The following is a 25,664-nucleotide window of genomic DNA, read 5'->3' on the forward strand; positions in this document are numbered from 1 at the left end:
GTAATCTGCCAAGACTCTACAAAGATCCAAGATCCATCAACCTCGAACCTCTCAAAACACCCTCACAACAACAACATGTGACTACGTCTTCGTTGAAAAAAAAGAAACGTGCCAATGGAGAATGTTCTCAGCAACCGCCGCCCGCTTTTCCGCCATCCTTGGTGACGGTCTGCGCACGCTTGCGTCGCGCCAGATCGCCATCGAGACGAGCCGTCCGCTGCGCAAGATTGCCGATAGGAGAGTTGTTCTGGGCGCGCTGCAAAAGTACGGCGAGGTTGTCACTTTTAAGCATGTCAAGGTATGCACTTCTTCTTTTTCCCTTCAGGAAGAGAGAGAGAGAGAGAGAGGCTGACGCAAGATATAGCCCGCGCAACAAGACGCAGCGCATGGCCGCATCCTCGCGATTTTCGACACCCCGGAAGCAGCCACCAAGGCCATTGACGCATCGCCCCTAGAGATCACTCTTCACGACGAAAGCTCGAACAATGCAAACGACCGAACCGTCATGTGCGAAATATCGACCTCCGCTGTTGACCATTACAACCACATTATTCGCAAGAACCCGTACCATGGGCCATGGGAGATGGACTATAGCGATAAACGTGTCCGCGATGTTATTAAAACCAAGGCTCCGAGGCATGAATTGGCGGATTGTTTCCCGGTTTCGAAAGAGGGTGCTCCTGCGGCAGGACAAGAAGAGAAGCCAGATAAAGATATAGAGGGAGTGGACAGAGAGATGGACAGAGAGATGGACAGAGAGATAGACAGAGAGATGGACAGAGAGATGGACAGAGAGATGGACAGAGAGATGGACAGAGAGATGGACAGAGAGATGGACAGAGAGATGGACAGAGAGATGGACAGAGAGATGGACAGAGAGATGGACAGAGAGATGGACAGAGAGATGGATAGAGAGGTGGACGGAGATCTAGAAGAAGTTTCGGCAAGGAGTCTTGATGAAATCCTAAAACAGAGAGTCGATAAGGAGGGCCAATAGGCCGGAAAGTCATTTGATACCCCTAACAGACAGGAAAAGTGTTGGAATGTGTATGCTAGTAAGGAAACTAAAAGCGCAAGTACACTTTAGCTAACTTTTATGACCTGTAAATGCAAATCCCTGCCATGTCACTGCTACATTAAGAGAATTCGTTATAAAATACATTCGTCGAATGAAATAAACCACCCAGCTCTCATCAAACAAGGCGCACATAAGCTACAAATAGAGAAATTAGCACCTGAAAAATACATACTCTCTCTCCAAGGCGAATGAAAACTTACTAGCATCTATCTGCTTCACCTGCGGCAGAGCCAGTCGTACTTTGTTCCGATACAGCGCCGGGCTGTTGGTTTGCAGCGGGTTTCCCTCAAAATAAACCGTTTCGAGATTCTCTTTATCCTTCAACTCTCGCTCGACCTCCTCGAAGTTGGAGAGCGCGTTATTGGAACCCCACAGTTCCTCGAGGTGTGTGAGATGAACGATGTTTTCAAGTTTGGATACTTGGTTGTTCGAAAAGTCCAAAACACGGAGGGCCGTGTTCGACTCGAGCCCTGATAAATCAGTCAGGCCGTTATGCGAGATGTACAGCTCTTCAAGACCGTGGAGCTCGGAAAGCCCAGTTATGCTGGTGATGCGGTTTGATTGGATTGAGAGGATTTTGAGATTCGATAAAGCAGAGAGATTCTGGCGTTGAAAAAAGTAAGCCACGAAAGGAGGAAAAGACATAGAAAATCGAACAAACCTTCATCTCTGTAATTTTGTTTTTCCCCAACCACAACTCCTCCAAAGCCTTGAGATTATCCAGATTTTGAATTTCCTACACAACCATCATCAGCAACTCCAGCAGCAGCAACTCCAGCAGCAGCAACTCCAGCAGCAGCAACTCCAGCAGCAGCAACTCCAGCAGCAGCAACAACAAAGCAAGTTGACCATCATACCCGAATCCGATTGGCGCCCAACTCCAAATTCCTCAAATGCACCAGCTCATCCAGCCCTTCTATCGTCGATATCTTATTCTGCACAAAATAAATATCCGTCAACTGGGTCAGGTGCGAAATGTTTTTGATATGCTTGATCCGGTTGAAGCTCAAGTCCAAGCCCGTCAGGTTTGTCAACTCGTCGAGGCCCTTGATGTGGCCAATGAGATTGTCGTACAGGTCGAGTTCTTTCAGAGTGGCGCCGAAATTTGAAGGGAATTCAATGCGCGAGATGTGGTTTTGACGGAGGCATATTTTCTATGAGGAAATATACACATTAGTAAGAGCACAGCGCAAGATTTTTTTTTTTGGTGGTTATTTTACCTCGAGCTTGGTGAACCTTTCCAGTTTCAACGCCGGAATGGATCCTATTCGATAGTGGACGAGGTCTATATCCTTTAGGAGTTCAAGTTCATCGTAAGTATAGGCGCCGACAACAGACGTCATGGAGGGGTAAAATAGGCACGGCCACACACTTCGACATCGGGGTCCTCGTCTTCCAGGATATCTAGCAGATCACAATTAGTCTTTTTCTTTATTTTAATCTTCAAGGGAAAAGTAAAAAAAATGTTATAAGCTCACCCTCATCGGCACTGATCGTGTCAACCGGCAAAGCTTCATCGTCCGAGTAATCCGGGTCTTCCAGCGCCTCTGGGTTTGTTATGACTGCTCGCCGCTCTGTTGGGTCATCGATTCTGAGCTTCCCATCCCAGCCAGTGCGGTCTTTCATGTCTGCTGAGTTTTTTATTTTTATTTTCGTGGAGGCGCGTCGTGTGTTTGGTGTTTGTTGGCGGTGTCAGGGTGGCGGTTCGCGTTTGAGATTCGATTTGCGGGGATGTTGCTCACTAGAAGCGGGCTCACACCAACGACACCGGGAAAAGGTAGTCTTGCTGTGTTGGATATAATTTAGCGAGGTATTAATTTTGAGAATAATAATCTACCAAGAAAATGGCTGGCTAGAAAGAATTTCGCAGTGTACTTTCTACTTAACAGCTGACACATCAATCGATAAGGCCCCACTTCCATGTGATGCCGCCACTGGCTATTCTGCTATAGTTGATAGAGATGAAGACAGAGAAACAGAAAGAGCCAAAAAGAAAAAGAGGCAAGATTGAAGCGAACCACCGTCGTTCTTGCCAGAGTGGCAGCCTCGGATGATCTCAATTGTGCGTTATCCTGCTGCAAGACTTTAACGACCTGAACACTGCTTGCGTGCGCGAGGAGAGGAACAAAGTAAATTATAACTGGGTCATAAGCATACTATGTTCTCTAGGGGTTAGAAGTGAGCAAATATAACATGATAACAATCTCAAGTGAAAATGCCCAGAGGAAACTACGTAGCTGATTTTATTTGTATATAGTGAAGTTTTAGTAAATCTTCAACAACTGTTCAGTGAGTGCAACACACAAGGCATTAGACAGCTGCATATCCCTTTTACATACATGTACAGAGAACCAAGACTCAAAAAGGCTTTTCATTATATATGTACATCACGCTGTTGCGATCCGTCAAGTAGATGTACAAAACAACGCCTGGCAGGAGGCGGTTCAGACTGCAAGATCGCCAAAATGAACACTCGTTGAACAGGTTTTTTGAGTGCCTGCCTCGTCCAAAAAAAAAAAATCGCTACAGAAACAAGAAAGCTTCAGAGAGCAGTGGGATCAATCAACACTCGGACGGAAAAAAGACAAGAAAACTATATGTGGGTGGTAAACGTGGGAAAGGAGAGGGCAGTGCGGGAATACAGAAGAAAAAAAAATGAGCAAATCTTGGCTGATGACCAGAATCAAACGCCCATGTGATGCTGAATTGATCAGAGAGAAGAAAAAGGCTCACTTGGAGCAGAGACAGGCGGACTCTACCGCTGGAACATAATCAAAGTGCCATTGAAAACGAACAAAAAACACGAAACAGGGACAAATGCTCAACAATGCCAGATGCAAAAATAGTATATCAATGGACTCGGGAGTCATTCGCACGCAGACCTGCGTGTAATGGGTGCTTTCTTTCTTTTGCAATCAGTCTAATACTTTCACTGGACCAAAGGAAATGGGGAGAAAAGGGAGAACGAAACCGAAGTGGGAATGCTAGACCGGGTGTAATGTAGGGATGAGGAGGGGAAAAGACATATAGAAACAGTCCAAAAGTGACAAAATAAAACTGTTCAAGGGATTGTTGGAGTTCGTATAGAGCTTAAAGCGAAACGTCAAGCACCAAGCTCACGTCCCGGACCTGGGTGCCGGCAAGGTCTTCGAGAACTGGTATCAAATCGAGCAACTCGTTGTCATGAGCGTCTGAAAACCAGCTGCTGATAGGAATGGCGTGTTGAGGGTGGAATATGTACGAGGTAGGTGAGTTATCAATAATAATAGTCTCCCGAAGGTCACGGCCAACTTGCGACAGGTCCTTGATGGCTGTTAGTTCACCTGTTCGGCTTTCGATTTCGTCGCTAGTGAGAAAACTGACCTTGACATAGTTACCCTGGTGGTTATAGCAGCTGTCTCTAAACAGGCGGTGGTGGACAACATTGTGAATGTCCAGTTGATCAAGCAATGGATCGCCGTACTGTGGAAGATTAGTAGCTGGTATTTAAACGAGTCGAGAATAGTCTAACCTTTGAAACTGATGCTGTAAAAACAACGACTTCGTATAATTCGCCCACTCGTTTCATAAACTGATCGACGCCCGGTCTTTTGATCACGTAGATGTTATGCCACTGGCCTTCTATTTCGACAGGAATAGTAAAGTCGGCTCGCTCGAGGACCTGTTTCATCATGTTAGGAGAACCAACGCGCGGTCAGATAGGCTAGTGAATACATACCTTGAAGCTACTATGAACAAGTGTTTCATCCAAGTCAAGAATCAGACATTTGCGGCCGTCCAAGTGTGGCAGCGGAGGCGGAAGGAGCCATATATTTTGTTTCCCAGGTGTTGTTGGAGGTCCCGGCAAATAAACATCAGGAGGCGGCGGCTGAGGAGGAGGAGGAGCAACATCTTGAGTTGGTACCGGATCTTCCTCCTCTTCGCTGGAAGGAATGGGTGCATCGGGGATGGGGACGTCGCGGTCGTCTTGCGACTGACCAGGCGTAGATTCCGGCTGAATTTCGTCTCCGCTTCCATCTTTTTTACTGAGTGACAAATCGCTGGGCACATTCACAGGCTGTTTATTCGATGGCTCACTTCTAGGCGCTGTGGCGTGTTCTCCGGCCAAGTCAGATCTACCCTCGGCGACGGGCAGTATGTTTGGCTGCTCCTGAGTCTCTTCTGCGTGAGGCGGATTGGCAGCGGATTCCCCTGTCTTCTCGTTGAGAAGCTGATGGTCCTTGGATTCAGCCGTGCTCGACTCAGCGGCGCTGATGTCGACCTTTTCACTCGGAGGCTGTCGCGCCGGCGGCGGCAGTCTGGTTTCTGCTCTCTTTGCAGGAAGATCTGGGTCTTCGTTATCCGGCTCGGAAGTGCTGCAGCAATTCAGAATGGACAGAAACCTCGAAGTCGATTTGGGCTTCCTCTCGGGCCTGAGGTAGCGGTCTTCGTCTGGGGTGGCTGGTTTTGCATGCATGTTTTCTTCCTGGTCGTTTCGCTGGGACCGCCTGCTGCTCGCCTTGCTGCGATCTCTCCGTCGTTTCGTCAGATTGGTGCGCGAGTTTGCTAACGTGTTGGATTCATCCTGGGCGGTTTCGGTGGTCATGTCGGACGACTGCTGCTTGCTTCCTCGCGACGACGTCCTCGATGGGACCAACAAGAGCGAGCGCTTCTTCTTGGGCTTGTCTAATGGCGGGCGTGACTGGGTGTTTTCAGGGAGCGAGGAAGATTGGACGACAGCGATCCCATCGTCTGATGGGTGAGGTTGCGCTTGAATCAGCTCGTCGGCGGGGGCATTGTCCGGGCCTGGGAGGGATATTATGTTAGAAGAGGCGGTCGCAGAATAGTATGGCACTCAAGGGAGAAGAGAACGGAGAGCTCACCGTGATCGGGAGGCCCTGCAATGGTCGCCATGGGACCAGTGGTATGTCAACTCCTGAGCTGACTGGCGATGCTGGGATGGGTGTTTTTGGGGGCGGGCGGAAAGGGAGCTGTTTCGTTGGAGGCAGAGAGCCGCGCGAGGGGACAGCAGCAGCAGCAACACGCACGACCTCGCGTGGAAGACCGAGGAGTAGCTCAAAGGACGCTGGGCACACAAACACAGAGAGTGAGTGCTGGCTGGAGGAGTGGTTCTGTTCTTCAGGCAGAGATGCAGCAGGTTCGCAGCCAGCGCGGGTTGAACGAAGGTTATTCGGTCGCGCCTCCTGGTTCGGCGGGTACGGCTCTAACTAGCTCTCCCGCGCGGACGCTCTGGGCGGGATCGAGCCCTGATTCGAAAATAATTAATAGTAGTAGTAATTAGTTGTGTGTAGTCTAGTGCTACGTTGCTAGGCTTAGCCTGGCAAATGCCAGGGTCTCCTATCGGATGCGTTGCCTTTGTGACTTGTGCTCGGGGGATGCGTTTCTAATAGTATGCTTATCTAGCGCCGCCAGCTGTGTCACCCTGGGTGTATTTTTATTGTTCTAGATACGTAGTACATAGATACTAGACGATCTGGGCCGCACGAGATATGATCGAATTAAGTACTCCGTATTCCGTATTCGGATTCTCTTTTGCTTTCCCAGAGAGGACTCCGCAATCTGGTCCATGTTGCCGAGCGCCAGTCGCAGGGCAGAAGTGCGCCTTGCCGCTGTGATTGGCACCTCACATCTCAACTCATATGATCAGAGGGTAAACGGATAAATAACCAAAATCTCATCACATCCAAAAAAGTCTGGGCCCCGAAGCGGCGGTAAACCATTGGCTACGAACAGCCCAGGTGGGGGGAGCTCTATGCTGCGATTGGCTAATCGCGTGGGCGACATCGAAATTAGGCGCCCCGCTCGACGCTGCCCTGCGATTGGCGGATCCAGCACACCGCCTCCAGGGCCAGTTTGCTCTGTTTGCTCTGTAATGCTCTATACACGAGTATTATTGATATAAGAATCATTTGTGACTGAGTAACTAAGTACTTGGCTGCTGCCAATTCCTACTATTATCGTTATTACAGGACTATCTCGCTGCTTGAGACAGTATGAATGATGGATTGGTCCTTTTATCCCGGTCTCATTGAATTGACAGAACAGCCCTGTTTTGTATTATTCTCTATTCCATTATCATTATTGTTAAGCAGTTCTTGGTGATCGCAGCTTCCCCGCATCGCATGCTTCCTCCCGCATATTAGTTACTATGTATTATTTACTATCCCCTGTGATTACCACTTGCCAGAACCGATGCAGAGTGACTTTATCAATTCCTAATTGTTTACTTGTTTAATTGTTTAATCATCCAATACCAATTTCTGAATCTTGTCCATTATTTACTGACATCTATCGCACCGTCCTGCTGCTGCTTCTTTGCTGCTGTTTCTAGGCACGTGCTCGGTCATGGCCCGAGGTTCTTCACATGCCGGATCGACGTCACTGCCATCCGCGACGCCTGAGGACCATCGACCACCAAACACCACCACACCTATACCTATCACCGTTCCAAAATAACCACTTTATCTCTCTCTCTCTTATTTTCCCCACCAACTGCGTCTTGAAGCGTAGCGTCAAGGCATTCTCCAAATCCGCGAACGAGAGCATGCCGAGAGCCTCCTTCGACCCTGTGCGGTCATTCCACGGATAAACTGGCAACTTGTCTTCTTCCATAACCCGGGACTCATCCATCATGGCCGCTCAATCGACCCTTCAGAGACCGAATGACCCTCTCGTGGGCCTCTTCCGCCGCTACGCCCAACTACTCCGCGCCCGCGTCCAACGATCGTCCAAAACCGGTAAACTGATCGCGACAATTGCTTTGCTAATATCCATAATCGCCTCCAGCTATGGCGGCTACTCCTGGTTTCGAAGGCAGTCCACGGAGCATGTTCAGGGCAGGCGAATGCTACGGCGGAACTCGGGTCTTCGAGGGAAGGATGGGTCGAGAATCATCTACGTTCCGTACAAAGACAACCTCACTTCCAAAGTGACCATCCACCCAACGAAACCCACTACATTTGATGCGCATCGCCGCTTGTTCCTGAATCCTCCGCGTGCAGCTCGTCGAGGCGACGAGGATGCGGTTTCCCAAATACCCCCGCTGACGACCAAGCCCGGCTTGAATCTTGCTTTCCTACACCAGTTCCTGAGCCTGATGAGCATCATGATCCCAAGGTGGCACTCCAAGGAGACTGGTCTGTTGATGAGCCATGGTGTTTTCCTTTTGTTGAGGACTTACCTGTCTCTGCTCGTTGCACGTTTGGACGGCGAGATTGTTCGCGATCTGGTTGCCGGAAAGGGACGCGCCTTCAGCTGGGGTCTGCTCAAATGGTGCAGTATCGGAACGCTCGCCTCTTACACAAACGCTATGATCCATTTCTTCCAGTCCAAGATATCCATCGCCTTCCGAACCCGCCTCACGAGGTATATTCATGATCTGTATCTGAACGAGAATATGAACTATTACAAATTGGCCAATCTGGATGGTGCCGTCGGCCAGGGTGCCGATCAGTTCATCACCCAGGACTTGACCCTCTTCTGCGCCTCTGCAGCTGGCCTGACCTCCTCTCTGGGGAAACCTACCGTCGATTTGATCTTCTTCACATACCAACTCTACCGGGGCCTAGGACCTCTCGCCTTGACTGGTATCCTGAGTGGCTATTTCACAACAGCCACCGTTCTGCGCAGACTCTCGCCACCGTTTGGAAAATTGAAGGCTGTCGAGGGCAAGCGGGAGGGCGATTTCAGAGGACTGCACTCGCGACTGTTGGCAAACGCCGAAGAAATTGCATTCTACGGCGGTGCAGACATCGAAAAAGTGTTTTTGGCTAAGAGCTTTAAAGATCTACAACGGTGGATGAAAGGTATCTACAGTCTCAAAATCCGCTACAATATGATGGAGGACATGATCCTCAAGTACGTTTGGTCAGCCTTTGGATACCTCATGACTTCCATACCTATTTTCCTTCCCGCATGGGGCGGAGTCGTCGACACAAAAGAGCGAGGTGATTTGTCTGATAATGGCGGCCGAGAGAGGGGTCGGATGAAGGACTTTATCACCAATAAACGTCTGATGTTGTCTCTCGCCGATGCTGGAGGCCGAATGATGTACAGTATCAAAGATATCTCAGAGCTGGCTGGCTACACATCTCGTGTCTACACACTGGTCTCTACATTGCACAGAGTGCATGCTAATGCCTATTACCAACCGCGTGGTAGCCATCCGGAGCTGTACTCGTTATCGGATGTCCAAGGAACCATTCACAGTGGATTTGACGGTGTGCGTCTTGAGCATGTTCCTGTCGTTGCGCCATCCCTTTACCCTCAAGGGGGTGACGAGCTGATCGAATCCCTCGCCTTTATCGTCCACTCTGGCGACCACCTCCTCGTCTCAGGTCCCAACGGTGTCGGAAAGTCGTCTATTTCACGCATCGTTGCCGGACTGTGGCCCGTCTATCGTGGATTGGTGAGCCGACCCCGAGGCTTTGGCATGGACGGGATCATGTTTTTGCCTCAACGGCCGTATTTGAGTATTGGCACCTTGCGTGATCAGGTTATCTATCCTCACAGTGCAATGGAAATGCACGAAAATGGCCGAACAGATGCAGAACTCGGTCGAATCCTAGAGGAAGTGCATCTTGGGTATCTCCCCGACCGGGAAGGTGGCTGGGACTGTCGAAAGGAGTGGAAAGACGTTTTGAGCGGTGGCGAGAAGCAACGCATGGCATTCGCGAGACTTTTATACCACGAGCCGCGATATGCTTTCATTGACGAAGGCACTTCGGCCGTATCTTCCGATGTAGAGGGCCTCTTATATGAACGATCAAAGGAAAAAGGCATCACACTGATCACCATTTCCACGCGTGCCTCTCTCAAGAAATACCACACCTTCCAGCTGACCCTCGGTCTTGGAATGTCTGGGGAAGAGTGGGAGTTTGACCGAATCGGCACGGAGAAGGAGAAGATGGGAGTCGAGAAAGAGCTCCAGGAGCTACGAAAGCGTCTGGACAACGTTGAAAACTGGAAGCTTCGCAGAGAGGAAATTGAGAGCGAGTTGGCCAAGGTGTTTGTCGCTGGGGGCGAGCTTGCGCCGCCGCCATACGAAGAAGCCTCAGAAGAGACGTCAGCAGAGGCCCCAGCAGAGGCCGCAGAAACCCCAGAAGAGACGTCAGTAGAGGCTTCAGAGGACGCCCCAGAAGACGCTTCAGTAGAGGTCCCAACGGAGGCTGCGAGCGAGTTGTGAATAATTTAGTTGTTTTGACAGCCCAGTATATCTGAAAGATGGCAGCTGTGATAACGCTAGATGTGTAAACACTTGCCTCTGATATCTACTTGTGTAAATATGAAATACAATACCCAATTTTGAGCTCTTTTATACAGCAACAATCTTATCTACAAAAAAAAATATTATTGTAGTGCGAATCCTACTTAATAGAGGTTATTCTAAAGGCGGTGAGCAACCAGGATTGTTTGCTGTTATTCTGCCGCGCATCAACTATTTCCATTACATGCATTACAATCAACATGCAAACAGACATTATCCTGCAAACTGAATGACAAACAAGCACAAGCTGGCATCAAACACAAAAAGATACAGCTATGTGACCTATCTAGGTGTATTTTTGGTCATATCTCTCTCTCTGTCGCAGAGGAAATCCTTTATAGGGTCCACATTTGGGCCGCCTCCACTGGTTATTTCTTGACATCCAGTCTGACGGTTTCCATTTATTCTTTCTTTTTTTTTCAATTTCAGTTAAAATCCAAAAAAATGGAAGAATCATTTGAAGTGGTTCCCCTCCCACCGAGCCATTTCGGCGACGGCAGCAGGAATGCCTGGCCAAAGGAGCAGTACTGGCAGCAAACTGATGATCGACTCTATCGCCAGAAGCTGGCCACGATGTGGATGCAAAAGTCGGGGAAGCTTGTTAGAGGTTTGTTTCTTTTTCTTTCCTCAAAAAAAATTCCCCGGTAGATAGTCGGCGATGTTGGCTTTATAATGTTTCATATGTTTTAATGGTCGATTGCTTATATCCTATTATATTTCTGTATTACGTTTCACCTTTTATGTGCTAATAAAAACCAGGTGAACAATACATTCTCGACAGACTCCCCGATGGCTACGCACTCCTGAAACGGCCACGGTTCAGCTCCCCCGATATCGTAAGTCCACCATGCCCGCACAAAATGTATTTTTTTTCCTTTCTGCTAAACTTGAATAGTGGGACAAGTTTGTCTATGGGCATCCCTCTGGCGCTTGCTTCAACTCGCCAAACCAGTTTTTCCCTCATTTCTCCTGGTTAATGAAAGGCCAACAAAGCTCATGCCCGTGTGAATGCTGTAAAAAAACAAAACAACCTGGCCGTAGACCCGCTGGTCCTAAACCAGTAATAGGTAATTAGCTATAAAATCTTTCTTTACTTACTACGAGCCGAGCTGACTTTCTTCTACTAGTCCCTATGCAGAGTTCTCGAGGAAGGCCATTGAAGAACCCCAAGGCTCTGCCTCAAAGGGGACCCACAGATCCTGAAGGGGTTCCGGATGTCTTTCGAGAAGCAATCGCCAAGCTCAAAAGGCTGGGAGAGATCGACGAGCCAATATACGAACACCAAAGCATGGATTGGCGAGCAGGAAACAAACCAATTCGAGAGAACATCGTCCGGCTCGGTTTACAGAGTTCGTACGTGCCTCGAGTTGGAGAGGTAGTCTTATGGATGCCGCAACTTGACGGCGAGCTTCGCTACGACGATAGAACTGGGATCTATCGAAAATTTTCAAGCAGAACAAGCCGGTTTACGGATATCCCCAAGTGGAGAGCCGGTACTATCGGGCAGGCGCCGGATAAAGACCCTGTGCTCCTGGAGGACCTGATCGAGCCAACCTCGAAGGAATGGGCTGTCAACTACTCTGGATTCCGCGTCGAGACCTTTCCAGACCCAAACAGTGATGAGAAAAGCTCTTCGCTGCAATATTCATATATTCATATTCATCTCCTTCGCCCGTTCTACTCGTGGCCAGTATGGCTCGCGAATATACCAGAAAAGGACTGGCACCCGTCAATAAAACATGCCATGACGGTCATGTCCTCTCTTTCACTAGTCGACAAATACCGGTTTAGCGGTGAATGGCCTGATGCATCCATCGACTGCCGCGGGATATTTCTAGGCCCGGAAATGATCATTGTCGGCGACGCTGTGCGTCTGAAGCCTGCAGGAGCCTCGCTAGAAACAATAGACAACCTACCAGCCGTGACAGACGTCATGGTAATCGACCAAATTCAGTTCAGACTCATCTCCTGCATCGACGACACCCAACAATCCCCACTCCTCGCCGAGAAACATCAAGTGCGTGTGCGCGGAAAAGTCTACACTCTTTCACCCATGCGCGCCTATCGCGAACCAGGCGAGTATGCCCCTCCGCCTCTGGGTCGGCACGAGGTCATCAATGCCTTTCAGCAGACAAGCATGACGGAATACGGGCCCTGGTATCGAGCGCACAAGATCGGCACGTCGGTCGAGGTCTCGCAGGACATGATCATCGGACGCTGCTACGAACCCTCGGCCATGGAGCTCGTCTTTGGCAAAACAGCGCTAAACTTTGATCTTGCCGGCATGCTGGCCAGCCGGGACTGGGCTCGTAGGGCCGACAATCGACTGCCCGACGGCCAGCACTGGTTCTGGGCGGACTACCGCACACAAGCCCTCGGAATCGACACGCTGAACGGCGAAGATGTCGGACGCTACTCGGACGCGCGCAACTGCAAGATGTGGAAAGCCATTCTCAATATCCTGGATGGCACGGCTTCCAAGAGCGACTACGATGCTGCCAAACTACCTCGCAGGGCCGGCCGGCCCTCGACGACGACCAAGGACAAATCGCAGTTTTCCGAGATTGGCAAGATGAGCTCTCTCGTCACCAGCGGGCTGCACATGGATACCAGCGCGAATGTGAGCTCGATCGAGGATTCGGATTCATCCTCCAACGACGAAGACGGGACGATGGCGATCGAGTACGGTCCTAAATATTCTGGGATCAGAAACGACAATACTAATAACGAGTCCGACACGCAATGGGATTTTTCGATTGCCCTTCCTATTCGAGGCGGTTCTGAATCTCCTCAAAAGGGAAAGCGTCCTAGATTAAGTTAGATTTTTCGATTTAAGCTTTTTTTTTTTTTTTTTGGATAGGCTTCTAGTATATGTTTTGGTTTACTTCGATTTAGTGGGCGTCCTGTGGATACTCAAGGTACTGGTGTTTGATAGAAGCGACAACATATATTCATATTTAATATTATAAACATACTCAAAGACTGCCTATATATACGTCCTAGTAAGTCCTTTCAACAACCTCTCTCGCAAAATCAGCAAAAGTCTTGCCCGCCTGAACCTCCTCGTTCAGATTCGGCTGCGTGAAAACCGCCAACGTATTCCTGGCAATCTTCCCTGTCGCCGTTGTTGTTTTGGCTCCACGCACAAAATGCGGCACGGCTCGAAATTTTCCTTGAGTGATCAATTCCAAAGCCTCACCGGTCTGGAAAGCAAGACAATCCTTGGGGATATTCACCTTGACGATTTCCCCTGTACGTGATCGAATGTATAGGCCAGCTTGCGGGTCGGGAGATGAAGGGAGCTCCGGAAGCGGGCTTGTGGAATCAGAGTTCTTGGGAGGGTTGGCTGCTTCATCGACGAACATGGCAGATGTGAGGCCAGTGAGACAGCCGTGGTCGACGTGCGTGGCGCACCAGTCGTCTTCTTGCTGCTCGTTTTTGGTCTCATCTCCTTGATCGGTAGTAGTAATAGTAGCAGAGGAGGAATCATCGGCAGGAAAGTAGTGCAGCAGACGCGCCTTTGTGGTGAGACTCGTCTTGACTACATGCTCCAGATAGCCCTCCTGGTAGCCATCAATATTGGCCAGCGCATATCGATCGCATGCTCGCGCGACAAGGCCCGCCGTGTCGATGATGAGCGAGCACAAATCTTGCACATTCGTACGAAACGAATCAAATTTTTCCGGTGGCGGCCATATATTAGGTGCCGTGTACTGTGGGAAATCTGGGAAATCGTCTGCGGGGGCATTTTGTAGTTCGCTGTTTTGGTAAAATGCGCAGTTGATATAGTACGAGCCTTTGAGGGTGTCAAAGTGGCCGGAGCGAAGTGTTTCTTTGCCGCACGACCAGCCAACGAGGTATTTTGATTCTGGGCTTTCCAGGTTTTCTTTGTTTGTTAGTTTGTATATTTGACTAGATGTGGTGGTTGGTAATTACTTAGTTCGTGCTCAGATAAAGCGGCCAGATGGGATGAATTCGAGAGAACACGGGCTCGCAGATCTTTGAACTTGGCTGGCAAGTCCTTGACGATAATTATTCCCAAAGATGAAGGTCCAAAAGCCCCGGTCAATGTTTCAAAAGAGACAGCTCCTGCAGATGAATACTGATATGTCAGTAGACCGGACTTGGAGTATGATTGATTTATGATTGCCCCTCACCTGTAATCAGGTCCTGCAAACTAACCACTACAGGGTCGGCCTGAACCACCCGCGTCTCGGTCATGACTGTTGTTGTTGTTGCGATATACCACGAGTTTTTCTGGTAGTCGACAAAGAAACAAGTAGAGAAAAGTGAGGCTCAAGAGGAGAAGAAGATTCGGCGGGGCTCATTCGGCGGCTATCAACGGCTCGGCAGGCCCCGGCCGTCGTAACATCTTGGAACTTTCTTGCACATTGCAATATAATTGATTATTTGTATTACATCCTATTGTACATTGTCGTTAAAAATAGAAGACCTCCTACAATACAATCTCAAGAGTGATCACTCGGAGGAGCATCGAATCGCCTAGACACCGTCCTCAGCGTCCCAAAAGGCAGCACGTCCTCGATTCTCTTAGAGTCCGTGAACAGCATCACAAGCCTCTCGATGCCACAACCCCAGCCCCCCGTCGGTGGAAGACCCCATTCCAGAGCTTGCAGGTAACTTTCATCGACCTCGCCCCATTCATGTGTATGCACATTGTACGCGACCTGGTCTTGGAATTTGCGCCGCTGCTCCCACGGAGAGTTCTCCTCCTCGTATGCATTGACGTATTCACTTCCTTTTATAAAGAGTTCACAGCGAGCAGCAACTTTCTGGCTGCAAGAGGGATGCACAAAAGACTTGGACAGAGGAGAAAGACATTCTGGCGGGTTGGTGATGAACGTAGGGTTTTGGCATTGCGGTTCGAGATAAGTGGCGCATAGCTTGTCCATCAATCGTGGAAGAGTAGGGAGGTCTGGCAGGGGAATCGAGAGCTCGTTAAACAGCGTCTTGATATCTTCTTCTGCTGTTGACGCAGACAGATCCGGCAGGCTGCGGCCGATGGCGGCCTCGATGTCTGGAAGAAAATCTATCCGACGGAAAGGAGATGAGAAATCCACGTCTGGATTGGAGATGTCTGATTCTATGCGTTCTTTGTGTTGCTGGACATTTAACGCGAGACCAGACAAGAAATCCTCGGTCAATGACATTATGTCTTCGAGATTGGCATACGCCTGGTAAAACTCGCAGGTCATGAATTCCGGGTTATGAGACTTGTCGATACCTGCATTTTCTGTCAGATCGAACTGCAATAAATAGACTTGACACAAATCGACGTACCTTCATTACGGAAAGACGACCCGATTTCAAACACCTTATCAAACCCGCCGACTACGAGCCTTTTCAGCCACAGCTCTGGCGCAATCCTCAAGGAAAGTTGTTTGTCTGGAAACTCGTTGGCCGTCGTCACAAAAGGCCGTGCCGTGGCGCCCCCAGCTTCGCCTGCGATGATAGGGGTATTCACTTCCATAAAGGCGCGGTCGATGAAGAACTGGCGCACATGCTGTATGATAGCAGATCTGAGCCGCAATACGTCCCACGTACGTTTGTCGGCGAGGTATTGGACGTGTCGGGGAAACGCAGAGGTACCATGTTCTTTGGTATCAACAGGAACATCGTGTAAAGTTGGCGATAGCATTTTTGGCAGCTCTGTGACTTGTACTGTGAGCTCACCACGACCAGTCCGATGTGGTTGCCCGATTACGGCTATTAAAAAGCAAATACATCATCAGCATTGAATCACTAAGGATTCCTTGAAGAAGGAAAAACCTACAAAAAGAATCTCCACGACGGAGAAGGCGATAAAACTGTTTGAACTTGGCCGGCGTTATATCAGCCAGCTGGCGCAGGTTGCACATGGCTTGTAGTTTGGAGCCATTCTGGATGATATCAAAAAAAATCAACTTGCTTCCAGCAAGCCTATACGATCGTATTCTGCCTACATAATATCTAAGTACAGGAAAGAAATAACAAGGACCAGGACGAGGCCGAAACCTACCCTGAACCACAACAGTGTCCTCCACTACTTGATCTGACTCCAGGTAGTCGTATCGCGAGCGGAAATCCGCTATGTTGATTCTCCCTGGGTGGTTCTCTAGGCGTGGATACGGGTCGGGGACTGCTGCCTGAACTCCTTGCAAACGACTCGCAAAAGCACTTTGCGGCGTTGACTTTGTGCTACTACATCGGGGAGCACTGCCAGCGACAAAATTGTATACAGGAAGACCGCTCTTGGGTATCCGAGAGGCAGGTGAATAGCCAGGTAATCTACATCTGAACAACATTGTCAGCAAGGAAACAAATAAAAGTTTCTGCATAAAATCATTGAATAAAGTTGCTCGATTCAGTAGCAAATAGACCCATTGATATCACTGCGTGCAAGAAACTTGCACGCTACATACGCAGCGGTTCTGAAAAGTAGGCAATGTTTCATCATAAACGAGGGGAAGGGGATAGATAGGAAATAGGGCAATTAATACTCACTCTACTGACAGTCTGGCCAGCAGACTCCGCGAGGCCCTGTTGGGCGCAATCGACAGCATCTGTTGTTGGCCTGGGTGAAGTGTGGTTGACAGGAGGAAGAAGCCGCGGGAGGAGAAGGAAGCCAGAATTTTCAGTGTTCTGGCAGCCGGTGGTCCAAGCTCCCCCGATCGATTGTTGCCGAACTTCTTCACTTTCTGTCTTGCGACACAACTTCCTGTTCTTGCTATCGCCTCGACAGTGCATCTTTTTCATCTCAACAAGCCAATTCTCACGACAAGTAAGTCCGATTCAACCGCATCTATGCGAATTACGCGAGTTTGCGAAGCTGACGTTATTATTGAGTAGCTCTTACCTTTCCGAATCTTCCACCTATACTCCAACTCTTCAACCTCCAACATCCAAAATGTCTTTCCTCTTCGGCGGTCGTCCTCAGCTTTCCTCGGAGCAGAAGATTTCTGCTGCCGAAACAGAAGTCGAGATGGTCTCTGACATGTTCAACCGGTGCGCCAATGGTCCCTGACTCAAACACTAAGCCTGTGGTTTAAGGCTAACATGGCTATGTCCTCCTCTTCTCTAGTCTCACTCAATCGTGCAACGCCAAATGCATTCCTGCCGACTACCGGGAAGCCGAACTGAACAAGGGCGAGTCCGTCTGCCTGGACCGCTGCGTCTCCAAGTTTTTCGAGGTCAACATCAAGGTTAGCGAGAAGATGCAAGGCGAGGCTGCCAACAGACAAGGCGGTGGCATGGGTGGCTTTGGCATGTAAAGAAAAACACGAAATCTTATTTATTTTCTTCTCGTCTTTTTTTTTTGGATTGGCCTGGAGATTCTGGTTTGAGCCTGCGCGTCAATCGACCCTATGACTTCGTTGTCTTTTTGTGTCTGACAAGTGGTCACATTCTCTCCACTCTTTTTGGTTTCATATATCATCATTTGCGAGGACTGTTAGGGTCTAAGCTCACGATCGAAGCTCAGGATCCAAGGGTATAATATGTACAATATTTTAAGTGTGACATCAATGCAATTGCGGTGTTTTGAATAGACCATATACGGGCAATTACGGATCCAGTCTGTAGGAGTATTTCAATAAAAGACATGCAGGCTAATGAGATTATGTGCTATGCAATGCAATTCATCAATCTATATACAGGAAAGGATATAAACTCCAGTGTGATGCCAAATGCCGCTAGATATACATATGACCAAACTTCCTGCCAAACCAGGAAGACCAGGACGTGTCATTCATTCGCTCCCCCTTGACCAAGTCCTTGATGCGCCCCTCGATCTCGGAAACATTGCGCTCAAAGTCTTGCAGGCCGTCTTCGACATCTTCGACTTTGGACTCGAGAACATTCAGCTCGTAGTCGAGTTTGGCGCCTAGCAGCTCGACCTTTTTGACTTCCTCGGTCATGCGCGAGCTTTCGTCGTCGAGTAGCTGGTTGATGCGTTCGCGCAGTACTCGAGCTTCTTCGAGATGTTCTGGATAAAGATAGCTTAGCTCGCCCTGTAAAGTAGTACCGGTTTGGTGCATGCGCTCAACCGAAGCAACTTGCTCTTCTACCCACGGTACCGTTTTCGAAGTCAGTTCCAAAACTCGGGAATTAAAAATCTGTGCATCTGACAGTAAGACATTTTCTCGAAGGAGGGCTTGCTCCAGATTCGAGGTCGTCTTATCGTCAGAAGCAGATTTCATAATTTTGAAACCCTCCCAGACAAGGACAACTTCTTCCACCGTGCTAAAGGACAAATGACGAGGCCATCGACTCCCGCGTGATGATATAGGGGCGCCAAGTATCTCGTCAGGGAAACTCTGCGACCGGCGAAGACTTTTAAATGCCAGGCCATCGGGGATATCGTTGTTGCTACCAGCGTCTGTTGACCGTGTTTTTGCTAGTTCTAGGTCGTTCTCGCTCTCTTCGTGGACTGTTTCTGGGCGCCCATTCTGAGGTCGACCAGGTGGTTCCAGTGCCTCCTCTGGAAGAGATTCTGTTTGAATGTGTATTTCGGGGGGATCTGGTGTTAACTTTTGCGACTGTGATGCTGGCGACGACGTTTCGATCTTGTACATAGGCAGGTCGGGATTGTCGAGGGAAGAATCAACACTACCCGAAGCCATAGGCCTGGCTTCTAGGCTAAGTCTTGCAACACCTTGGTCAGGTTCGCTCTCCCCGCCGCTGTTGTACGCGTCCGCGTCAATGCTGTTTTCTTCTTTACTGGGTTTGTAACGATTGTGTCCTTGTTGGTGATGAGAGCGAAGCCCTGGGAGGCCAACAGCATCTTTAAACCTTCCAAAACCGGCACGAGCATCTGATACTTTCTCTGTGAGACTTCGTGAAACAATTCGTCCCAAGTTCTGGTCTTTGTCTTCTATTCCCAAGGTAGAATCGTGGACCCTTCTATCGCTGTCTTGATCCTGGGTGACTCGGTCGACGGCCAAGTCAGAGTCGTTGTGTCGTTTCCACACATAGCCGCCATGGTCATCCTTGGTAAAAACAAGATCGTCTGTCCTGGAAGCGGTCTCGAGGTCGTAACTAAATCCGCTCTTATAAGGCTTGCCCTGCCATAACCATCGAGCCCTCTCGCCAGTGGCCAACTGCGCAAAACGTTCCAGATCTAGTGTCTCGATATCGGAAATAGTACCCCTATCGCGTCCCACCATGCCCATGACCATCTCGCCTCCTTTGCCGCTAAGTTCAGCGACAGTTGACTTCACAGCACCTGTCCAGCGTTCAGAATTTGTTGACTTTTGACTTGCCCGGTGAAGTCGGTCAAGAGTGTTGCGATCTAATCGCCGCGTACGTTCCAGTTTCTGTGACTTTTGAAAGTGGCTGATTCCGCGTTTCAAACCCGACACATCAAAGACATCTTTGGGAACCGGGGCTCCGACAGCATTCAGTCGATGCCGTGCTCCCATCAACGCGCCAAGGATTGCCGCAACTGTTGTAGCTCCAAGGATCCCGTCGCTAGGCTCTATATTATAGAGGTCGGTGCCGATATCTGCCCACCAGTCGCCTATAGCCTTTTCCGTGACATCACATAGCAGGCCATCAACGTACTCTGGGGCAAGTTTGTCAAAAATAGTGAGCGCAATCTGGCATTGTTTCACCAGTTCGATGACCGCTGCGTAAAGAGGAACGCGCTCGCTTGCCCGGTACAACTGATAAAACTTTGTTTCAACGACAGGTGTGACGGGTGTTGAAGTTTTAATCCCGCTCGGCCGGCACATCCTAGCCTCTTCAAATTCTCGTTCACTATGTAGTCCTCCCGGTGCTTTCTCACATCTCCGTCCGGAATCGCAATGACGGTGAGTGCAGAAGGGAAAGCGCTCAGATTTGTGACCATCAAGGTTCCTAGTGGTGTCTCTCGGGATGCCGCGTGGTATTGTTGCACGGCACTAAAATATAATTTAAGGCGGGGCGACCAACTATCCCTATCTGTAGGAACACTCAATACTCCGACGGTTATTCTGTGCGAAGGGTCGCCGGTATAGGTGCAAATGATTAGAGTCGGGTGGGTGCGCGAGCACGCCCATTGCTCGACAATATAGATCTCGTATCCTTGTAGACGCGTGCGACGATGCAGAACTGTAGTGGATGGGTCCTCTTCCAAATATAGTAGCGCGACGGGGTCGGCCAAGACAATTCTTTGGTGTTTTTTGCCATCCATGTGCTCGTCCATGCTCGGTGCCTGACGACTATGGCTGCCGCGTTTCGACCCTGACGCGGGTTGGCCAAACGGTGTATCCGTATGTTCAGTGGAGGCGGTCGACATTTTCGAGAGGGTGTTCCATCAACGGATAATGGCTAAGTGTATCGTCTTTGTAGACGATGCCATTCGCGTGTTGTTCTAAACGTCGTATCCAGTCGGGCCCCTAGGACAGATACCAAATGCGGAGACTGACGGGTCATACCTAAGGGAGAAAGTGAACAAGCTCTGCATGATATCAAAAAACTCGGTTATCGGCCATGGTCCCTGGCAAGCGCGATCTTCAACCAGACTTTGGGGTTGATGTCGTGAAACAGGAGCAACGGTGGGACAACGTATCGGGCAGGCGGTGAGATGACGCCCATGGCAAGCACGACGACGTCACCTCGTTGCATGCGCATTGAGCCCACGTCGACCCCTCCATATCGGAGAGAATCTCGAATTGCAGCTGGGCCGCTTGATCAGAGCTCTTTTTAGAGCGCATTCGCCATTTGTCCTATTCAGAGAATCCAGCACAAGCATTCCTTCCTCTGAAAAAGCAACTGTCAGGCGCGGATACGGACGGTACAGCAGGAGCCGACCCGCCGACCCGCCGACCAGCCAATCAGCACTCGCAGCGGGCACGCCAAGACGGGCCGTAGCCAATAGTGTGGCCGCATGTGGGCCTGGGGCCTCGTGACCGCCACCTTCCTCATGCTATACTGGGCTTCCTTCTTTCCTCCTCAACCTCACCAACACATGGACGCTCCCACAACCACGCCGTCTTGCCTCTCAGCAGAACCCAGTCGCCGCCGCTTCGCCCGGTAGATGATGGATCTTCTCCAGAAAGAGCATGAGCGGGTCTGGAAGCGCTTGAAGACCGGAAAAACTATCAGCGATGTGCAGTCCACGATCGATTTGCTGCAGGAGGCTCGGAATACCATTGCTGCCGGTAGGGAGACTATTTGGATGCTTCTTGGCATGATGTGAAATGTATTCTGACAGTTCAATTCTCCCAGACCCGGCAAAGGCCTCAATCACACTCGCCAAGCTCCAGAACCCCGTCAAATCATCATTCGATACCACCAACGACAGTCTAAAAGAGGCTCACAGTAGCCTCAACAAATATACAAAAGCGTTAGACAAGGTAATTTACCACGGCCAGTTGGGGTTTAATCGAAAGAAGTCCGCTCATAAGCCGGTTTAGCTGTTCAAAGATCGACCTCTCCCAAGCACCGAATATGACGCTTTATCATCTTCTCCGGGCCTCGTCAATAGAGCGATAGCTATGCATTTGATGCGCGAAGGCCAGTTCTCCGTTGCCTCGACTTTTCTCAACGAAACCGCACAGGACAAAACGCCAGCCCAGCCGGGATACGAAGCTTCGAGTAGTGCCAGCGACGAGAGCAATCTCGCACTTTCTTTTGATCGGATCAAATCGGGCGAAATTCAAGAACAATTTACTACAATGTATCATATCCTTCAGGAACTCAATGAAAACGCAAACCTACTTCCAGCAATTCACTGGGCGAGAGATAACCGAACAATGCTCGAGGCCAGAGGAAGCAACCTGGAATTCGATCTTTGCAGGCTCCGGTTTGTCTGGTTGTTTCATGGGGGTAATGAGCCTCAAACCCCCATGCCTGTCCGGCGGCAGGCTGCTCTGGAATACGCCCGCCAAGAATTCTCCAACTTTATGCCACGACACCTGCGCGAAATACAGCAACTGATGGGCGCCATGGCCTTTACTCCAAACCTGGAGGCCTCCCCATACAGACATTTATTCAATAGCCGGACATCCTGGTCGGACGTCGCCCAGTCGTTTACAAAGGAATTTTGTTCGCTACTTGGTCTCTCTGCAGACTCTCCTCTCTATATCGCTGCCACTGCTGGCGCCATTGCTCTCCCGACTCTTTTGAAGCTACAAACAATAATGAAGGCAAAGAGAACCGAGTGGACAACGCAAGACGAGTTACCGGTATGTTCTTTTTCTCTTTTTTTTTTTTTTTTTTTCAAATCTTTTTACACGACATATTCTAATTATTTAATCGCGCAGGTTGAAATACCGCTACCCAGCTCGTATCTGTTCCACTCCATTTTCGTCTGCCCCGTCTCTAAGGAACAGACCACGGATCAAAACCCTCCAATGATGATGCCCTGCGGCCATGTCATTGCACAGGAATCTCTACAGCGGATCAGCAAAGGCAACAAATTCAAATGCCCTTACTGTCCCAACGAGAGCCATCCCCGAGACGCTCAAAAAGTATTCTTATAATCGTACTTTTCTCGATTTTCTATCTGCTCGAAGACGACCTACGCTGGCGTCAGGTTGGGCTTGGGCCGCATGACTAATGACTGGAGCAATGGCGTTTGGTCTCTCAGGTACTACTAGCACGTAGATATAGGGACATTTAGTTATCTATTCATTTATCATAGTTATTTACCTTTTTTGATTTGCACTTTCCAGCCGGTTAGAGTCGTAAATGGCAAATACCCCGGTCTCTTAGCGAGAGACGATCGCTTGTGATAGTTTCAGCAGCGCCCAGACTAGTGACTAGGATGCTCCTTGTTCCGCATTGTTGGAACGAACTAATTAGGCCACAAGCCAAGGGACCCCAGGCTCAGAAGAGCCCGAACTGTAACTCGCTGCGAATTCGCATGTGACCAGGTACGCCATGCAGACTGTAGGTGCATATGCAATGACAACGCTGGTCTTCAGTCTCGTAGAGAATAAAACCCTAACCCTTCCGGCCCGTAGAACAGGTATCATCCCTATCTTTGGGCAGTCAGCCCTTTCTCCACTGGGGCGCAACCAGGCCAGGCACTAGCTGCAGCTTGACTCATCGACTCATGCCCATCATTTCTCAGTCCGTCCCAAAATGCCGAATCCTGGCTTATCCCTGGTCTGCTGCGACCACTCTTAATGGCCGCACGTGACTTCGTGTCAATTTGGCGTTCGGCTCGACGCGTTTGCCCGCAGCCTGGGCGTTTCGCCCATCTTTTTGCGCTGGCGAGGCGTATGAATGATGCCTGAGAGCTCGGGAATTAGTCTTTTTTTTTCTCTTTGTCTGTACTTAAAAGCTCTGCTTGCCTTTTTTTTTCCGACGGCACCGCCATGTCATCCCCTGCCATCGATTGCTGGAGCCAGCGGCCTCAACATTCAACGTCAACGGAAAATTCTCCTGTATTTTTACGTCCCTGTACCTGAAAACGGTATAAAATCGTATACGTCACTGTTCCGGTACAATGTTTGCGAGAAAGACACCTTACGGTCGCTCGGAGAGCTTCTCCGACAAGCAGCAGGCGAAGAAATCAATGTCCCGCAGCATGAAGCGATCTTTCAAAGAGCACTCTATTAGTTCTCGAGGTATCCGACGAGAAAAGAAGCATGAGAGATCGTCTACCGAGTGGTAAGTATTCTTATTCTATCCAAAAGAAAAGGAATTTCTCCATCTGATACCATGCAATCAACAGTGACCACCCTTCTTCGGCCATCATCACCATCTCCGTAGGCAAAGAACAACGATTATTCGCCGCGCATGAACATGTATTGCGGACATCGCCTTTCTTTGCTGCTCGCTGTCGTGGCCAGTTCCTCGAACCTCATAACAAGCTGATCAGTCTGCCCGATGAGCAGCCGGAGATACTCTCCTGCATATTGGAATATCTCTACAAGGGAGACTACTATCCTCGACTGGCGCATAATAAACGCCATGATACTTGGGAGATTGAGGACAATGGCATGGATATTGATGGGGAGGCGAAGCAAGCTTCCCTACTAGTATACGACGCCGACGGCTCTGTGATCCTAAAGGACACTGCCGTATAGTAAGCTTTTCACCTACTTTTCTACTCCATCTGTCAGCCACTAATAATTACCTTTCTTAGCTGCGCTGCCGAGAGATACAACCTACCAGACCTAAAACGACTAGCCCTTCGCAAGCAAGGCTTACAATCTGGAATCCACTGTAGCACTATCCTTTCCAGCGCTCGGTACGCCTATGCCAACACGCCAGACTCCGAGTCCAAACTACGCGCGCACTACCTAGCTTTGATTATCCGAAGCAGATCTACTTTTAAGCGCAGCGGCACGATGCAGATGGAAATGGAGAAAGGTGGAAAGCTATTTTTTGACCTTTTTGTGGCGATGTGTAACCACATGGTATGAAGCAAAGTTCCCCGTCGTTGTATCCTTTTTTTTCTGAAGTAATTAACAAATGGTCTAGGACGATCTTAATGCTTCGCCGACGTCGAAGGGGTGGTGGTAGTAGGGAGCCTAATCCCAACAGCCCAATTGCCCTGACCAAATATTTTCGGTCTGTTTTCGCTGGATGAATCATATTTCTCTTTGTTTTAATATCTCCGCTCCGTGCTGGCCTAGCATCGGTCTTTTTTTTTTTTCAACGACCAACATACCTCTCAGTCCAGGATGTTCAGAACTAATTTGTACGAAAGCCGGTGAAGCTGTATTTATAAGGGTCTTTCTGGTTTCTTTATTGTCTTTCTTTTTTCGGCTGTATTTTTTTTTTTTTACGGGATTAATTTGGATAATTGGGATGGGATGGGATATTATTTTGGGGCAAATTGCAGAGCAAGAGACAGGTAGTTCTCCTCTTACGAATTTTCGGGTTATTCATTTATTTCCTTTCATGGTAATTTGCAATTATGTGTGTAATTTGTCTAAGAATCAATAAGCTATAAGCTTGCATAGCATATTAAGCTTCGTTTGTATCATATAAACTAGATAATCAGTGCTAGTTTCCAAGGCTAGCTCAAACAAGGGTGTAGCCCGGGGGAAACCCTAGTGAGCATGCACATTAGGGACGAGTAGTGGATGGGTGAGTCCAACATTGATTGGCATGGTTTTGTTGCTAATTGGTTGTTGAAATGAGTCACCAATAAATGAAAACCTTGGCTGGTTAGGCATAGGCAACAAGCAGCGAACGTGGTCGACACTATATCAAAGCTCGGGCCAGTAATAACATTTCGGGTCTGGAAATTGCTGGTTAACTAGACACGTATCTTGTGTTAATTTCGGGTTCATTGCTCAGTGGTGGCCAGAGGCCATTGTAATTTTTAACAATCGAATAAATGATAGATCACGATGGCGTGTGTCATGGATTTTTCAGACA

At 49.2% G+C, this 25,664-nt stretch overlaps 10 protein-coding genes across 10 annotated transcripts; 6 read left to right on the plus strand and 4 right to left on the minus strand.

The window, feature by feature from the left end:
* Positions 1 to 121: 121 nt before the first annotated feature.
* TRUGW13939_00480 (uncharacterized protein) lies at positions 122 to 997 on the plus strand (the record flags this gene model as incomplete). Its single annotated transcript, XM_035483687.1, has 2 exons — positions 122 to 298; positions 365 to 997. The coding sequence occupies 2 exons, from the start codon at positions 122 to 124 to the stop codon at positions 995 to 997; spliced, it is 810 nt and encodes a 269-aa protein (XP_035339580.1).
* A 196-nt stretch (positions 998 to 1,193) lies between these two features.
* TRUGW13939_00481 (uncharacterized protein) lies at positions 1,194 to 2,704 on the minus strand (the record flags this gene model as incomplete). Its single annotated transcript, XM_035483688.1, has 7 exons — positions 1,194 to 1,213; positions 1,279 to 1,681; positions 1,740 to 1,814; positions 1,936 to 2,232; positions 2,299 to 2,370; positions 2,451 to 2,482; positions 2,557 to 2,704. The coding sequence occupies 7 exons, from the start codon at positions 2,702 to 2,704 to the stop codon at positions 1,194 to 1,196; spliced, it is 1,047 nt and encodes a 348-aa protein (XP_035339581.1).
* A 1,464-nt stretch (positions 2,705 to 4,168) lies between these two features.
* TRUGW13939_00482 (uncharacterized protein) lies at positions 4,169 to 5,971 on the minus strand (the record flags this gene model as incomplete). Its single annotated transcript, XM_035483689.1, has 4 exons — positions 4,169 to 4,540; positions 4,590 to 4,739; positions 4,797 to 5,863; positions 5,941 to 5,971. 4 exons carry the CDS (start codon positions 5,969 to 5,971, stop codon positions 4,169 to 4,171), a joined length of 1,620 nt encoding a protein of 539 aa, XP_035339582.1.
* A 1,738-nt stretch (positions 5,972 to 7,709) lies between these two features.
* TRUGW13939_00483 (uncharacterized protein) lies at positions 7,710 to 10,262 on the plus strand (the record flags this gene model as incomplete). Its single annotated transcript, XM_035483690.1, has 1 exon — positions 7,710 to 10,262. The coding sequence occupies one exon, from the start codon at positions 7,710 to 7,712 to the stop codon at positions 10,260 to 10,262; it is 2,553 nt and encodes an 850-aa protein (XP_035339583.1).
* Positions 10,263 to 10,787: 525 nt separating this feature from the next.
* Positions 10,788 to 13,164, plus strand: TRUGW13939_00484 (uncharacterized protein; the record flags this gene model as incomplete). The annotated part of the gene is made up of 4 exons (XM_035483691.1): positions 10,788 to 10,950; positions 11,103 to 11,179; positions 11,239 to 11,356; positions 11,471 to 13,164. 4 exons carry the CDS (start codon positions 10,788 to 10,790, stop codon positions 13,162 to 13,164), a joined length of 2,052 nt encoding a protein of 683 aa, XP_035339584.1.
* A 178-nt stretch (positions 13,165 to 13,342) lies between these two features.
* Positions 13,343 to 16,906, minus strand: TRUGW13939_00485 (uncharacterized protein; the record flags this gene model as incomplete). Its single annotated transcript, XM_035483692.1, has 8 exons — positions 13,343 to 14,229; positions 14,280 to 14,432; positions 14,501 to 14,566; positions 14,827 to 15,588; positions 15,645 to 16,070; positions 16,138 to 16,302; positions 16,363 to 16,637; positions 16,848 to 16,906. The coding sequence occupies 8 exons, from the start codon at positions 16,904 to 16,906 to the stop codon at positions 13,343 to 13,345; spliced, it is 2,793 nt and encodes a 930-aa protein (XP_035339585.1).
* A 344-nt stretch (positions 16,907 to 17,250) lies between these two features.
* Positions 17,251 to 17,614, plus strand: TRUGW13939_00486 (uncharacterized protein; the record flags this gene model as incomplete). Its single annotated transcript, XM_035483693.1, has 2 exons — positions 17,251 to 17,348; positions 17,425 to 17,614. 2 exons carry the CDS (start codon positions 17,251 to 17,253, stop codon positions 17,612 to 17,614), a joined length of 288 nt encoding a protein of 95 aa, XP_035339586.1.
* A 420-nt stretch (positions 17,615 to 18,034) lies between these two features.
* Positions 18,035 to 20,619, minus strand: TRUGW13939_00487 (uncharacterized protein; the record flags this gene model as incomplete). The annotated part of the gene is made up of 2 exons (XM_035483694.1): positions 18,035 to 20,005; positions 20,128 to 20,619. The coding sequence occupies 2 exons, from the start codon at positions 20,617 to 20,619 to the stop codon at positions 18,035 to 18,037; spliced, it is 2,463 nt and encodes an 820-aa protein (XP_035339587.1).
* A 741-nt stretch (positions 20,620 to 21,360) lies between these two features.
* TRUGW13939_00488 (uncharacterized protein) lies at positions 21,361 to 22,807 on the plus strand (the record flags this gene model as incomplete). The annotated part of the gene is made up of 4 exons (XM_035483695.1): positions 21,361 to 21,484; positions 21,552 to 21,679; positions 21,740 to 22,510; positions 22,589 to 22,807. The coding sequence occupies 4 exons, from the start codon at positions 21,361 to 21,363 to the stop codon at positions 22,805 to 22,807; spliced, it is 1,242 nt and encodes a 413-aa protein (XP_035339588.1).
* Positions 22,808 to 23,778: 971 nt separating this feature from the next.
* On the plus strand, positions 23,779 to 24,800 carry TRUGW13939_00489 (uncharacterized protein; the record flags this gene model as incomplete). The annotated part of the gene is made up of 4 exons (XM_035483696.1): positions 23,779 to 23,942; positions 24,007 to 24,360; positions 24,421 to 24,694; positions 24,759 to 24,800. 4 exons carry the CDS (start codon positions 23,779 to 23,781, stop codon positions 24,798 to 24,800), a joined length of 834 nt encoding a protein of 277 aa, XP_035339589.1.
* Between the last annotated feature and the right edge of the window lie 864 nt (positions 24,801 to 25,664).

The sequence above is a fragment of the Talaromyces rugulosus genome, chromosome I, assembly GCF_013368755.1.
Source record: "Talaromyces rugulosus chromosome I, complete sequence".
Lineage (NCBI taxonomy): Eukaryota > Fungi > Ascomycota > Eurotiomycetes > Eurotiales > Trichocomaceae > Talaromyces > Talaromyces rugulosus.